The 15,229-nt window shown below is 31.1% G+C and overlaps 1 protein-coding gene across 1 annotated transcript in view; it reads left to right on the forward strand.

The window, feature by feature from the left end:
• The window catches only part of LOC148227273 (uncharacterized protein C01C4.2), a 79,406-nt gene that overhangs the window by 9,272 nt on the left and 54,905 nt on the right, over positions 1-15,229 (forward strand). Inside the window, exon 2 of the mRNA XM_088202601.1 lies at positions 8,216-8,317. Coding sequence (XP_088058727.1) covers positions 8,216-8,317 — 102 coding nt within the window. The remainder of the gene's footprint in view (positions 1-8,215; positions 8,318-15,229) is intronic.

A 15,229-nucleotide genomic window follows, 5' to 3' on the forward strand; every position in this document is an offset into this window, starting at 1 on the left:
TATAAGAAAAGAGCATTATTATATAATAAAAATAAAATGGTAAATATTTCTTTAGAAGCGCAGGGTAACACCCCCACGTTGTATGGCTGAGAGGCAAATAGTAGTGGATTCTAATTAGATTGTAACGGTAAACCGTCGAGCTCGTTAGGGAATCTTATGATGCTTCCCGTATCACAGGTTAATATCCACTACTTTAGGGAATTGCATATTGTTTCTAAGATATCAGAAATTAATCTTAAGGTAGCATACATCATAGTTCAACCATATTCATTGACTATCTTACTAATTTAAAAATATTATATAGTAACTATTTTCAAATTGATGATGATAATAATGTTGAATTAAATTAAAATGCTGTTTAATAATAACAAACACACGTTCATATTACACATATATGTATGTATTATATTTATATACATATGTATAACATCTCATTCTATAAAATACGGTGCATCACGCTCCCACGTCGACCATAAAATGTTCCACGGTCGACACTATCAATTTCGCTCTCAAATCGGTATTTTCATGGTAAACCTATATCATTGATTTAATTAAATATTTATAGGGGCTTATCCAGATATTGCCCAAAAACGTCGATATGGTACTCGTCACGTTCTTTGTTTAGGGTTTGAGTACTTACAAATATAGTTTGGTTACTGCTTTGTATAATATAATGTACTCAGTAATATCTGAAAAATTATTAAATTATTAAAATAAAATATATTTTAGTTTATTGCTGTTATTTTTAACCAAAATTAGACACAAAACAGTAAAAATTGTATCACTGATCAATTAAGTCAATAAGCCGCGTTTTTATTCAAAATATTTATTATCTAAGCCTTAACGGTTGACATTATTGACAACAGTTAAAACCGTCGCTCTTTTTATACCCCCGGCACACGAAAGACAAAAAGACAGTTAACGGTCGGACCGAAAGGGAAAACTCACAAAAGCTCACACACATACGAAGCTCTTTTCGATTTCCTCCATATCGAATATGTGTATATAACATTTGTTTAAATTCGGCAAGCAGCTCGTCACGCTATGCGAATTTTGATAATTAAAGCAATGTGCGAATCGTCCGAAAGCTCTGTAAGTTTTGGTCGGATCATCATCGTAGTTATTTCGGGCCTGTACCTTTTTTGCCCCCCGATAATTATCTTAACGACTCAGCTGGATTAACTTTAAAACAATTTCGTCGCAGATACCTACCCCAATAATGTCGTGACGAAAGTTTATTTTGGTTACCTCACATTGGCGCATATGAGTCACTATGAATGAACACACATGTACAGAATGTTTTCATTGGAATGTCAAATGAATTCTTGTAATCATATTTTTTAATGTAGTTCTACATATGTGGCTCGTGATATGTATAGAGCACGTATTAATCGACTGATAAATGAATCGGAAACCTTTTTAAGCTCATGTTTTTTTTATATATTTTATATTTATATTCTTATGTGATTCATTTAAGCTCAAAGTCGCATTTAACTCGGTTAATTTTTGATTGAATTAATTTTCTTAAAATACTATTTTTATTTTAATACAATTTTTAATAACAGTGCTAATATTAAAATAATAAAAAAATAGTTTACTTTGCAATTCGACTAAAAGCTTGCGAACCACCGTTTATCGACCAGTGGTGTGAGGCTTAGCTAAATTTAGAAATGAGTGTATCTTCCTTATTGAAATTCTTGAACATATCCATAAGGCAATTTATTATTTAAAAATGTTTGTTTCGTATCCGACGTTGCTCGCGCTTTGCTTTACATAATATTATATTATTCAACACTTGGCCACAAGTAATGTTTTTTTGCTGACTTGATTTCATTGTTTTTTGCTTGTGATAATGCGACATAAAATTGACCACGAGAGAAGCAATCTCAAATAAAATATATTGCAACCGCTTAAAATGAAATTTCAATCTTATTTTCACGTTGGTTACTAACATTAAGAATAAATTTGCGCCGAACATATTACGAATTAGGGAACTCAACTTATCTTAATATTTGAGTAGAATATGGTGCTTTCATTGTCGTTTCCTAAATTGATAAATTGCTTTCATTGACTTTTGGATTATATGGCGTGTTTAGTTTTGCTCGTTTAAAGTAATTAGATGTAGTTAATTAGCAAAAATAAAAAAAATGTTCTTTGAAAGCTCATTACGGTGTTGTTGTAATTAAAATAATGGTCTAATAACTAAACATTATATACTATATATTTTTTTTAAATCACAGCAATATGTTATGGTATAATATATTTCACTTAAGTGTTCTATTTATGATTTTTTTTTTAAGATAAACTCTATAACTTATAGTATACGTTTTTATTTATGTTTAAATTTTATATGAAAAACACTTTCACACAATAATTTTTATCAGATTAGTATTTTCCTAATTATTGATGTTTATAAACTAAGCTTAGCCTCATACACTAAATTATTTACGAAAACATTTTTTTAAATATGCTTTTAAAAAGACGATTAAAAATATCAAATAAAATGTAATTTATAGCTAAAATGTGACGTTAGCTGAATGACAATTACGCAATCTTACTAACTTCATATATTTATCCTATTATTAAATTAAATGTAAACAAAATTTCCTAGTATTTAAGAAGGTGCCTTTTTAATTGTTTACTTCACGTGCTCAAATTTTTTTTAGCCTCTTATCAAATCACTATCAAATTCCTATTGCTGTGAACATCCAAACAAATGGAAGGGAAATGTTATATAGTATCAATAATGGATGTATTTCTATGTGTTTTATTACAAAACAATTGTTTAAAAATATGATACAGGTGTAGTGGGTTTCAATGATTTATTTAGAGATCCCAAAATAACAAATGCGGTGCCGTACTTTATGAATTAAGACCTCACGCGAATAATATTAATTAACTTTAAAAAACGATATAGAATCTTGCCATACAGTAACAGAGTTGTGCAACAATGAATATAGTAATCGTGCAGGACACCCAATATCGCACAATAACCACAAACTTTCAAAAGTCAATAATAATCATTCATAACCTGGTTCTTAATAAAAATTTAAATATTTTTTGGTGTTAAGATCAGTTATTTTATGAACACATATTATTTTATACACATATATTACACCGCTATCAGGCGGTTAAGTTTATATGATAGGTCTTGGAAGTTGGAGTCTTTGCTGGCGTGTCGAGTTGTATTATTGTCGGCTATGATATCTGTAGAGTGCTCTCGTGATTGCAGTCCCCGGGCTCGTATCTGCTGCAGTGACTTCGTGGAGTCTCTCCTGGTGCGATTTCACCGCATATTAATCATGTCTTTTCTGATTTTTTTATCAAGTGTCACATTTTTTATAATGCTGATTCGAGACAGAAAATGATATTTGCGGGGCAATTGCATTGCTGCCTGGACTCACGCACAAAATATATTTAGAGCCTAAAATAGAAACGGTATATATGGCCACTCCGGCGATCGTTAACCAAATAGTAGAAGAATTTAATTTTGCCGAGGATGTAATGCATCGTCTAGCTAGAACAATTTTGAAACAATATAATTTTGCATAATAAGCTAGCATTCTTTATTTTTAAATAAGGGATTCAATAGTATTTATGAAATATTTCCAATTATTCCTTAGTCACAAGATCTCTCTTCCATTGTAATGGAAAATTCTGTTGATTGCTTTAATTTCGAGACGTGATTTAGTTTGTTCGAAATGGTCATTAAAATGAGCTCTAAATTATAATAAATTGTGCATGTGGTTGAAACCTTCATATGACGATTTTTCTCAAGAAATATACTTTTTTGAACTTCACTGCCTGAGATCAACATATATATTTCTCTTTATGTTTAGTAAATTATATATGCTTCTGAAAATAAACTGTAACTAGATTTTGCGGTAGCTAACTAGCTTCAAATTTACACGATTTGGCCGCAAAACCCAAAAAAATTATGGTATAATTCGCGTGTGTGTTACTTTGCACACGCTTGGGCCCACATACTAAGTCCGCGAATTTCCGCGTAGATGTCAGCATTGATTGTGAGAAAAAAACAACCTAGTGTCTTTTTAACTTTGTAAATTATTTTGAACATATCAACTTTAGTTCATTTAGTAAACTGAGGAACAAATTGATCTTTTTTCGGCACTTAACGCGTAAAGACTTATTTATTGTAAAATGTAAAGCACATATTTTTCATCAACGATGACGTACAACCTTTTCTTGACAATAAACGTTATAACATCAATATGTATTTTTCCACATATTGCCATAAGCAGAAGCAAATTGGCTAATTATATTAGCGGCATATTCTTCTTGCGCATAAAATATACAGATCACTGGTATTTTATATTTTGAATAATCACTGCAAACAATTCACAACCTATTAAAAATTGCTACGTTACACAGATCCTACCGGAAACCGCAGTATTTTCAACCTAGTAAGAAAATTGCATTTAGTTTTACTATTTTTTTTTAGTTTAACTATGTTTTCGGTTAAGTTAGATTAGTTGTTAAATTACTTCACAAATAATATATGGTTCACTGTTGGTTTAGTTCTTGCAATTTGTATAAATATACATTGAAATTTTAGTAATGATCGTTTTATTGTTCGTCTCATTACTTTATTTTCTTGTAACATCGGCGAAAAAAAAAAGACAAAATGATATTATTAGATCGATATTGGTACGGTAGTTTCTCAGCGACCTTAATAAGTTTTCGGTCTTCGTGTCTAATATATAACGAAATCAAACGAAAAGAATTCAAGGACGCAATGGAAACCAACAAATTAACTCTGCACCAGGAGGATATTAATCGGTCACAAAGTGAGAGAGAGAGTAATATTTTCTTTTAATTACCGAATTTGGCAAGATTCCAATCACGATTTTACGGAACAGATTAAAATAAAAAAATGTTCGAACGGATTAAGTTGATTGGTTTGGTGATTAAATAGTGAAATAGATATATGTGTGTAATTTTGTTAAATATATTATTTACCATAGTTCCACAATTAGTATGCGAAATGCGGAGTTGAATTCTAAAACGCAAGTAAATTAAGATGATTGTGAAAATTCATCCGCTTAAAACGAGTTAGGTTACGAATTTTAAATATCAGAATTAATTAAAATGTTTAATTATCTGTTTGAATAAATTTATGTTATGTTCAATACTCTAATAAATATATTTATTTAATTTTATAGCCGCGCGATCTTTGAGTTTGTAACAATTAATTATGTTTGACTCGCAATTCAGTGAGGTAGCCAATATGCATTGATGTTTTATATTACATTCATGCTCAACATATTTAAGTATGCATGTATGATATGAAATCCCAATATAATTTTTTAATCATTGTCATTAAAAAGGATACATAAAAAAATCCTAATTTACTTGTATCCAAAGGAATAATATTTCGTCTGAATAAATTTAACTAATTTCCCATAGATTATTTTATTTTCCCACGTTGTCATTCTACGCTATTTTTTTTTCTCCGGTGTTCCGATTTCATTGTGTTTCTACCCATTTTAACGAAATCAAACACACATATAATCTAGAGATATATTTTCTTATATTTGTAATTATCAGTATGTCGCATATTTTAATATCCTAATATTACTATTTAGCATCCATCTAATAAATCTAAACATATTTGTTTAAATTATTTTAACCGTTTTTCGAAAATTAAACTTTATTATTTTATACACAGATAACCTAATCTAATGGTTTTATTATGCTAATTAAAACATTACACAATGATCTTGCTATTCTAATTAATATTTAATCATATAATATTATTTTAGTAAAAAATATAAACATAAATATATTATTAAAGAGGCTTTGTGGAGCAAAACCCCTAATCTAGACGACCTTCCAGTTCGCTTACGTAGATTATTTCTCACGCTTTGTCTTTATAGATTAAAAGCTTTAGATTATCAAATGTGAAATGTGTTTGTGAGTCTTTGAACAGAACGATAACACTCAAGTTATACAAAAATGAATCTATTTAATCCATATACGTTTTTAATTGAAAGAATCAAAATTATTAACAATTAAATAGACACGCATTACTGAAATTCCTTAGAAAACTTTTATTTTTTTAAAGATTTATGGATCATGATCTCACAAGATTGTATGACATACACTAGCACTGTCGCAAATACAAATTAGCTAATTAACTTATTTAATTGTTTTATAATCACTTGCTATTTTAGAGATTTTATTCAACTTATGTTTATCAGAATATTGGGAACAAAGGTTGCTAAAAATATAAAAATTAGGTATTACACTTAATTAATAAAATACCTTGCATAATATTAAAATACATTTTAATCTCTGGTTTTTATGAATATGCCACTGATTTTCTTTAAAACGTAATGCGTTTTTACCCTTTCGTGTTTGGTAATTCATAAAAATTATGCTAAATGCCCGGAAGAGAGTATTTGCCCTATTTCCGCTCCTGTTGCCGCAATCTAGATCGTAATTGGTCAATTAGTACAATTTTATGCCCTGAAACGGAACCTGAAATGTGAAATTATTTAAAATTGTGTGCTCGCTTAATATAACATAATTTTAATTGAACTGAGCTTTATTGCAACACGTTATATTATACACTAGGTAATTGTATATGAGCGAAATCTTCACGAGCGATTTAATTTCACGCTCTGTGGTATTAAATAAACCAACTATACGATAGTATGAAAGCTAGTCATGACTGAGGTTAGTTGTGCGAATTTACCATTTGAACTGACAAGTTATTGTGCTGGGCTTAATGAACAACTTGAGTTAATTTAATATATGAAATGAGAAATACTGCATAATCTTTTCTATATGTAAAAGTGTTGATTCGAAAATCTAAGTATATGAAAAGTCTAAAAAATATTTGTCGGATTGACTTATACTCACTTTAAAAGAAACTTATTTATTTTTCAACAAAGTCTTATTGACCACAATTAATTTTGTAAGTAAAAGACGCGTGTACTAAATAACAATAATTCTGAACATTTTATTTATATATTTTTTTCTAATTTTCCGCAACAACTTATGAAGTATTTTTTTTGTTTAAGTACTGTACTAAAAAAATACAAATTTTTGTCTCTAAAGAAATTTTCCTTTATTTTTTAATTTATAACACAAGTTAAGCTCTCTTGAGAATGCTAGAATACTTTTGTGTGATACAGCAAAACTTTTTGTCCCGCAAAACTTACATTTTGTCCCGCAAATCTTGAGATGAAATGTATTTAGCAACTTGAATAGATGTATACATAACAGATTTCAATCTTGGAGGAAGTTTGATTCCACATGTGACAATATAAAACACAATGAAATATCTTTTTAGACCTTCGCATTCAATAAAGCTGCCTTTGGTTTTTCTTTTAACATTAAATATGTATCTGCATTTGATAGCCAATTTTGTCTTTCAGTCAAGTCTAATCTCTGGTATATTTTACAAATAATAACTATTTTATGAGCTAATCTAAGTTTATTAACGCTATATGGCAAATGATTCGTTTCCCATATCAATGCAAAAGAACAAATTTGTTTGATCAGTGTTTCGTTAAGAGTTACTAAAAAATGTTTAACTCAAACATACATTTTCATTCGATAAAATCTTGTGGTATGAACTAACTAAACTTATTTACAGCAATCTGCTCATTTAAACTATAACGATTTATTCTTCGATTGGTTCATTTTTTAACCTTGCTTCTGAATTTGTTAATGATTTATGTATTAAATAATATAAAAAAGCAGCGACAACTTTTTAGACTAATGGTTACCAATTTGTTTGCCGTTTACAATTTATAGCCAAATATAGAATCACAGCTATTTTTAGTAATAAAATAATTTTATAAAAGTTATTTATGAATTACATTTCAAGTAATTGTCTATAAAATTTAAGATTAAAATTTGGTGGAGAACTGAAAATCGAATCTGCTGCGCCATTGCTAACCTTGATAATATGAAAATGATATTAATAAAACGAGTTAAGAAAAACTTTCATATATATTAATTAACGCTGCTATTTAATTTTCTAAAAATTGTAATAATACAGCAACGATATTTTGCCATGTCATGTAATTGAATATCCTTTATTTTACTTTCATTAATAGGATGTTCATGCCGCAATATTACATTTTTTGTTCTTACATATTATATATGTATACTTACGTTTATACAAATACATTTATGAATATGCATATATTGTTATACATAATTTAAAATATTTATTATTCAGGTGAAGGCCGTTCCAAAATGGGTGTGGATTTCGCCAAATCCAACTCCGTCAAACAGCCGCTTCTCAGCAAGGAGATTCCTTTGCCTATTTCGCTGCCTCCAGGTACGTACTTATTTAACTACAAATTTCCGTAAGAAGGCTTGCCCTTTTATCTCATCGCCGACATTTGTGGATAATTGCGATTATACCCTTCTCGAGACACCGCAAAAAAAACTTTACTCGGAATATATATTTCAAGATGTTTCCGCGTTAACTTATTCCACTCGGTATATGTGTAAACTTTAAAGTTTATTCCCTACGTACTTTGCGGAAAATATGTACTTTTTTATCGTTTAGGATGCTTGGGTAATACTATATATAAAATTGAATGTATGTATACTAAAAGAGAACCTAAAATTATTTTGTTAAATTGGGCGAAAATTTTTATGTAAGGTTTTCAGTAAATTGCCTTCTTGCAATGACGTACCATTTATATCAGAGAAACTTGGTTCTACCATAACACTTCTCTTGGTTTTATTATTACGATCATGCGGCAAACTTTCTTAATAAATATTTTAGCTAAAATTCTAAATGATTGAAATATTTAACACAGGATTTAAATTTAAAAAAGCTTTATAAAAATATAAATACAATACCAGTATTACTGCGTGATACTAAAAAAGTTTTTAATATATCGTTCCCAACATACACATACCTTCCGTATCACATACAAAATACGTTTGTTACATTTTTTTTAGTATTTAAATATTCACAATATTTTATATAATTTTAAGTAATTATTTGGAATTATAATAAAAAATTAAAATACGCCAGCTTTCATGTGGGATTCGATCCCATGTCTTTCATTTTTTCGACACTGCTCTATCGTGCTAATTAAAATAATTTATTTAACATTATATTTTGCAGGAAATTAAAGAAATACATCAATCAACGCAGGATGTAGCAATTATAATATTACAACTAATTTATTTTACTGAGAAATCAGTTCACAAAATAGTTTTATTAAGATAATGTAACGAAACCTAACAGTGCTTGCGATTATTTTTAATATTTTCATTTTTTAATTATCCGTAAAATTTGTGCAATTACCGTATATATGTTTTCAAGATAGTTTGTGGTATAAAGTCTGAAAGATCAGGATTCAATAAAATGCGGCTGCTTTCTTAGTATTTTAAGGGTCGTTTCGGTCGATTCGGCGTAGCTCAGGTTGCTGCTAGATTGGCTGAACTCTCGTTTATTCCGGGTCGAAAGCGAAGTGGTAATTCTGTGTTCTAAAAAAATAATTTAGTACATCAGTGTTCAGGTTTATATATACTTGAGAATTGGAAAAGAGTTTAACGTACTTTTCAGGCTTACGTGATGATTTATTGTCTAGTACATTTGTTTAACGGTAAAAACTGGCAACGTAATCATTCTATGGAATGTATAATTCGGGGATGATTGGTACCTGTTCGTACAGTATTCATTTGCATTTGACACTGACCTTGCCTTTGTTTAAGTAAGGTCCTGGCTTTTACTTATAGTGCTTTAATTAATACTACTTAATTAGTGGATCAATTTTTATAGCAATTCAATGCAACGATTATGGGTGGTCCTGACAGTTTTTTTTTTATAGAAAATCATGCCTGAGATTAGATTTGAAAATGAAAATTTATTAAAATGATTATTTTATTGAAAAAAATATTTAAATATATTATTATTTTCATTATTAAAAAGTAAATATTATATACTCGTATATATAGATATCTTAGCAATTTTCTTCGATTTCTTCCCAACAAGCGTGTTGAACAAAACGCGAACAATCACTAATAAATTATTAAAGTGCCACGCGCTCCGCATAACGAGTCCGAGCATCCTTGCCGCCTTATCGCGAATTTTAGCGATGTACATAGAAAATCTTCATCCCAGCTCGAACGTCATTCTCAAGTTATTGACCGAAGTCAACTGCAACTTTTTTCGCTGAGTAGCTTATCGAAGTTGAAATCGAAGTTGCTTAACTTTTGAAGAAGTAGCTAATTTTTATAACCCATCGCCTTAATGTTAGGAACGTTGTGATACGATTCGCTGAGTTCTCGCAGAAAGTTGTATATTTTTTCAAACTACTGATGGATGCTGTCATTAATCCAGCTACAGGCGGCCGTCGACTTTCGCACATAATTGGTTCCTGAAAATGTGTGCGAATGTTGAATGTACGAAAGTAGAGGAAAGTAAAAAAAATTGAAATTTTGTGTATTTTGTAATATTTATTTATTAAGTAAATACAAAATGTTTAAGAGCCGTTTAAGATACATGTTTAAGTGTGGTTTGCGGGTGTTTCCTTTAAAAAGTTATCAAGAGTTAACTGTTTTCCACTATTCTTTTTCTTTTCTTCATATAGTATTTTATAACATGCTATGTCTTTATTGATCGCCCTACGCACTTGACATATGCGTTCTCCATTGGGATCACAATCTTCCATAATATTTAAAAATTTGTCAAGGTGCGTGAAGGCTTCATTCATATTTTTCATTGTTAAAGATTTTTCCAAAATAAACCTGTCTCATCTACATTAAATATTTGGCTAGAGGAATATTCTCCATCTTCAATAATTTTGGATAATTAGGAAATAAATTCTTTTGCAGCATCTTTATCCGCATCAGCCGATTCTTCAGTAAATTTAATATTATGAAAAGAATACCTCATTTTAAAATTGTAAAACCAACCGTTACTTGCTTGAAAAACCATGATAAAATCTTTTTTTTTATGCCGTCCTTCCAATCTTTGTGCAAACTAAGAGCTGTTGCTTGAATAATTTAAATACTCAGAGGGACATCTTTTTGATGTTGGTCAGAACGTCTAATAATTTCCATCTTTGTCTCGAATCGTATGAAGTTTATGAGTCCTTGATTTCTTTTTGTTCGTATCAACACTGAAGTTTTTCCGTTTCTCACTCATGTTTATAATTTTTTTTAAAAAAAAATTAAATTAAAAAAAAATGTTTTTTTTTTAAAGTGCGAAATAGCGAATTGTGCGAAAGTCAAACGTTCAAAAGTCGAGGGCCGCCTGTATTCTCGAAAAATTCCAACTTTGGGTTTCATAACGTCTTCGGAAATCACGACCGCGTCCTTTTTTGATAGCCGTTGGGGCTAGGACGTCCGCACTTGCCGACCCGCCCATGGCTGTCGCCATTCGGCTCCTTAAAATGCTTAATTGCACATTATCCCGTTTAATGTCAGCTATGAAGAGCTGGTCCGTTTCATATCATTTAAGTTAGATAGTTTATGATTTGTTTTGTTTGATTATTTATATATATTATTTTGAATATATTTTTTTCTTGTGTATTGAAATAATTAAATTATTGTTTTCGACCATCGTGACTCATTGGGGTAACCTATTACGTTACGATAATCTTAATTTAATTTAAATAAAAAATAAAATAACAAACTTTATCTAATGCATTTTGAAAATCAATATAGACTACATCGACCTAAATTTTAGAATCCATTAAATTCTATACATTATTTTAAACATTTTTCTTTAATTTATTTAATCTTTATCTTGCCTTTTCATTACATTAACTGAAATAAGTTATCGATTTATTTTGCACAAAAACAGATCATTAGACATAGTGATTAAGAATTGAAATGGCTATTTTTTTATAAATATCTATATATTTTCTATAAGCTAAGTTAAGCTCCTTATAATAAATATGCCATATATGTATGACCTACCTTTATTTTTATCCTTAAGATTAAAAAAGTTTTGTAAGACTTAATATATAATGATTAATCACATTTAAAAATATAATAATCACTCATTTTTATATCCTAGATCAAACTGAAAAACACTAATTTTCACATGGGATATGAACTTAGGTATATTATGTGTAAATAGTTTACTAACAGCACTGATCTACCGTGCTGGTTAATTTTAAACACAGGCAATATTGTTGCTATTAAATAAAGCCTTATAAACTAAGCTACGTTACACGCACCTTAACAAAAACAACATTGTTGTGAACCGAGTTAGGTTAGGTTAGGTGTCTAAACTTTTAATATTGCTATTTTTATTGTACAAGCTAGTTTTTTTGTTTTGAAGCAGGGTTTAACTAATCGATTTTTATTTAATAATGTATTATACATATATACAAGTAGAAAACTTTTTTATGCTCTGTAAGTGTTTTTTTAAAGAGTATGACCGTATTAAAATAAATATACCTACTTTGTTGATATAACAGAATTATTTTTGGCCTGGCAATTACCGCTATATAATTTCATGAATTAAACAACAACAAAGTCCATACACGAGCCGCACGCTTGTAGCTTTAAGTTTGGACGTTGTGACACACATATCACACCAAATTATAAATACGCACGAAAGTTCTTCTCATTGCGAATGCGCTATTTAAAGCTCATATACAGATTGGCGTTGAGTGACGTGAATTAATTCGGGCAGGTATGACACACCTACGTGCGTGAATTGCTCGTCCATTTCGGGACAATTGAGACCATAAACGCGTTATTGACACTAAGGACACTTACCACGTAGTGGTAGTAACTACTAGTAGAATAGACGTAGCATTATTCGCACCGCGGCCAATTGCTTGTCTTAAAATAAAATACAATTTATTTTCATCTTGGCCCCGAGATGCGCCCCGATCGGACGCTTTGCACCGATTTATCGGATGCTGTAAATTGAGTGCAGGTGCATCTCCGCTCGTAGCCTAAAATTGCTGCTCAACGACATCGAGAGCATGTTGATAGTATAACATTTACTTTTCTGTTACCATACAGTGTTATTATCCATTTATTTATAATGTGTATCATGATAATATTATATGAAAAATATAAAAAATACAGTATATATGAGCAGCCCTGGCCTAACAAATGGGTTATGTATAAATAAAAACAAGATAAGGTATCAACTATTTAAAGCTTGATTTTAATATAAATTTTGCCCCCCTTGGCTTTAATTACAGCTGCAATCATTTTTGGCATAGTATCAACTGATGACTTTCAGATGGACAGAGATAATTTTCTCCAAAACATCTACAATCTTTCACGCAGCTTTGCTTTTTTTTCACAGTAGTGTTGGTTAACCTTGTTTTTATAGTATACCACAAATGCCCTATTTGATTTAGGTCTAGTGTATGTGAAGATCTATCTAAAACCGTCTACTTATTTGACGCATATCAACACAAGATTTATCGCAAAGTATAATAAATATCGCTGACTTTTTACAAACAGATGGTCACATGTATTTGGAAACTCTACAAAAAATTACATTATATTGAATTTCAATCTTTAATATTACGTAGTACTATTTGTGCAATTCTCGCATATTAAATTCTTACCCCTTCTGCAAATCGTTTCCACCCCCATCTACGAAGCAATCGGTAAAATGATATTATTTGACTTGTATACGTATGTATTATATAAATAGTGATTTATTTAATTATTATTCATGTATGTATAATTTTACAAATAAGAATTGGATTCGCGAATTAAATGACTTTCATATAACCTTATTTTAAATTCTATTCAACATTAATGATTAAGAGGATGGTCTTCTCTAAAGACTTTCCATTTCATAATCTGGACCTACATATATGTATTTTAGGGGACGTAGCCCTAGGGATGATTGACTTCGCGGCCTTTAATTAAATTAAATTTACATGTGACAAATGGAAGATTAACAGCGTGCTGTTTCTCCCGACTGCGGTGAAGGTGGCGCAGGTGGTGATGGCCATAGATGATGCTCCGGGCTCTTGTGGCTGCGTGCGGCGAGTGTCAGGTGTGACTCTTTGAGCGGCTGGTAGTTCGGGAGTTCCAGGAGTGATCTTCTGGTCTGCGGTGAGGGCGCGTGGCTGGTTCCTCCAAATGGCTGCTGGTAGATCTTCTCTCTCCTAGACTGGATGGATCGTCTGCATCGCAGGCTCCCTGACCGTCTCTTGTCTGGTAGGGTTCCTCAAACCGTCTGCCCTCTCCTCATCGGAGTCCAGGCTTATATCCTTTAGGGGTTGCACGCTTGCTGGCCAATCGCTTTTGAGCATCGATCTCTGCAGTCGCTTCGTAGAACTTGAAAAATCAGATGTTGCATTTTCGAAAGCGAGTCTTTTGCATGTCCAGACTTTCGAATTCTTCGGAAAGGGTTCGCAACGTGGTGATTTATTGCGTCCGTACCGTTTTGTCACAAAAGGTTTTGTAACGACTCGTGTTGTGTGTTCGTTAAGAAATCCCTCTTGTGCCATGATATTTTTCTCATTGTTAATGCATGAACGTTTTTGTTCACGGTCATCAACAATGAGACAATTGCCCTTTTTTGTATGTGGACCTATTTGTGTGGTCGCCACAGTACCAATATTTGGTATGCTAGTTAAACTTATTTCGGACAGCAAAGCATCAACAATGAAATTAAATGTGGGGATCTCATTTTTGAAACTCACGTTAATGAATATGACCAAAAATGATCATTCATCATTAAGAATAAACAACACAATATAGTGTAAAGTGTGCAACCACGCATCGGCTCTCGTTACGACTAGAAAAATGGGTCACATAAATAACACGCAAGGATTCTCCAGTGCATTGACAAAATATTTTTTTGTTGTAAACAATATATTACTGGAATACAAAAACCACCGTATGGCCACAATATTACCGTTGTATAATTTAACCTTAGAGATGTTTATCGAACCAATGTCACTTTCTAAAGGCGTATACATATTGGAAACGATTGGCTGGATGATCGCTGCAATATTCTGATTTGTCAGCAGGCTTTGCAGCCCTGAATACTTAATGCTGGTCTCCAATGAGGAGAGGGCAGACACCCGTAGAAATACTGTCGCTGCCGCACCAATCAGAACTCTAAGGATCTTCCACTGATAACATCCTTCCGCCAGCTTTTCCACCACCGCTCAGAGAATAACGATCACGTCCATCATAGTCTGTCGCAATACGTAATATTAACTAATAAATTCTTACTAGTTTTGACCTGCGTCTTTCTGACTACAAAGTCATACTTAAATATGTATTC

Source organism: Plectrocnemia conspersa, unplaced genomic scaffold (assembly GCF_051122295.1).
Source record: "Plectrocnemia conspersa isolate PC_06_02 unplaced genomic scaffold, ASM5112229v1 ptg000013l, whole genome shotgun sequence".
NCBI lineage: Eukaryota > Metazoa > Arthropoda > Insecta > Trichoptera > Polycentropodidae > Plectrocnemia > Plectrocnemia conspersa.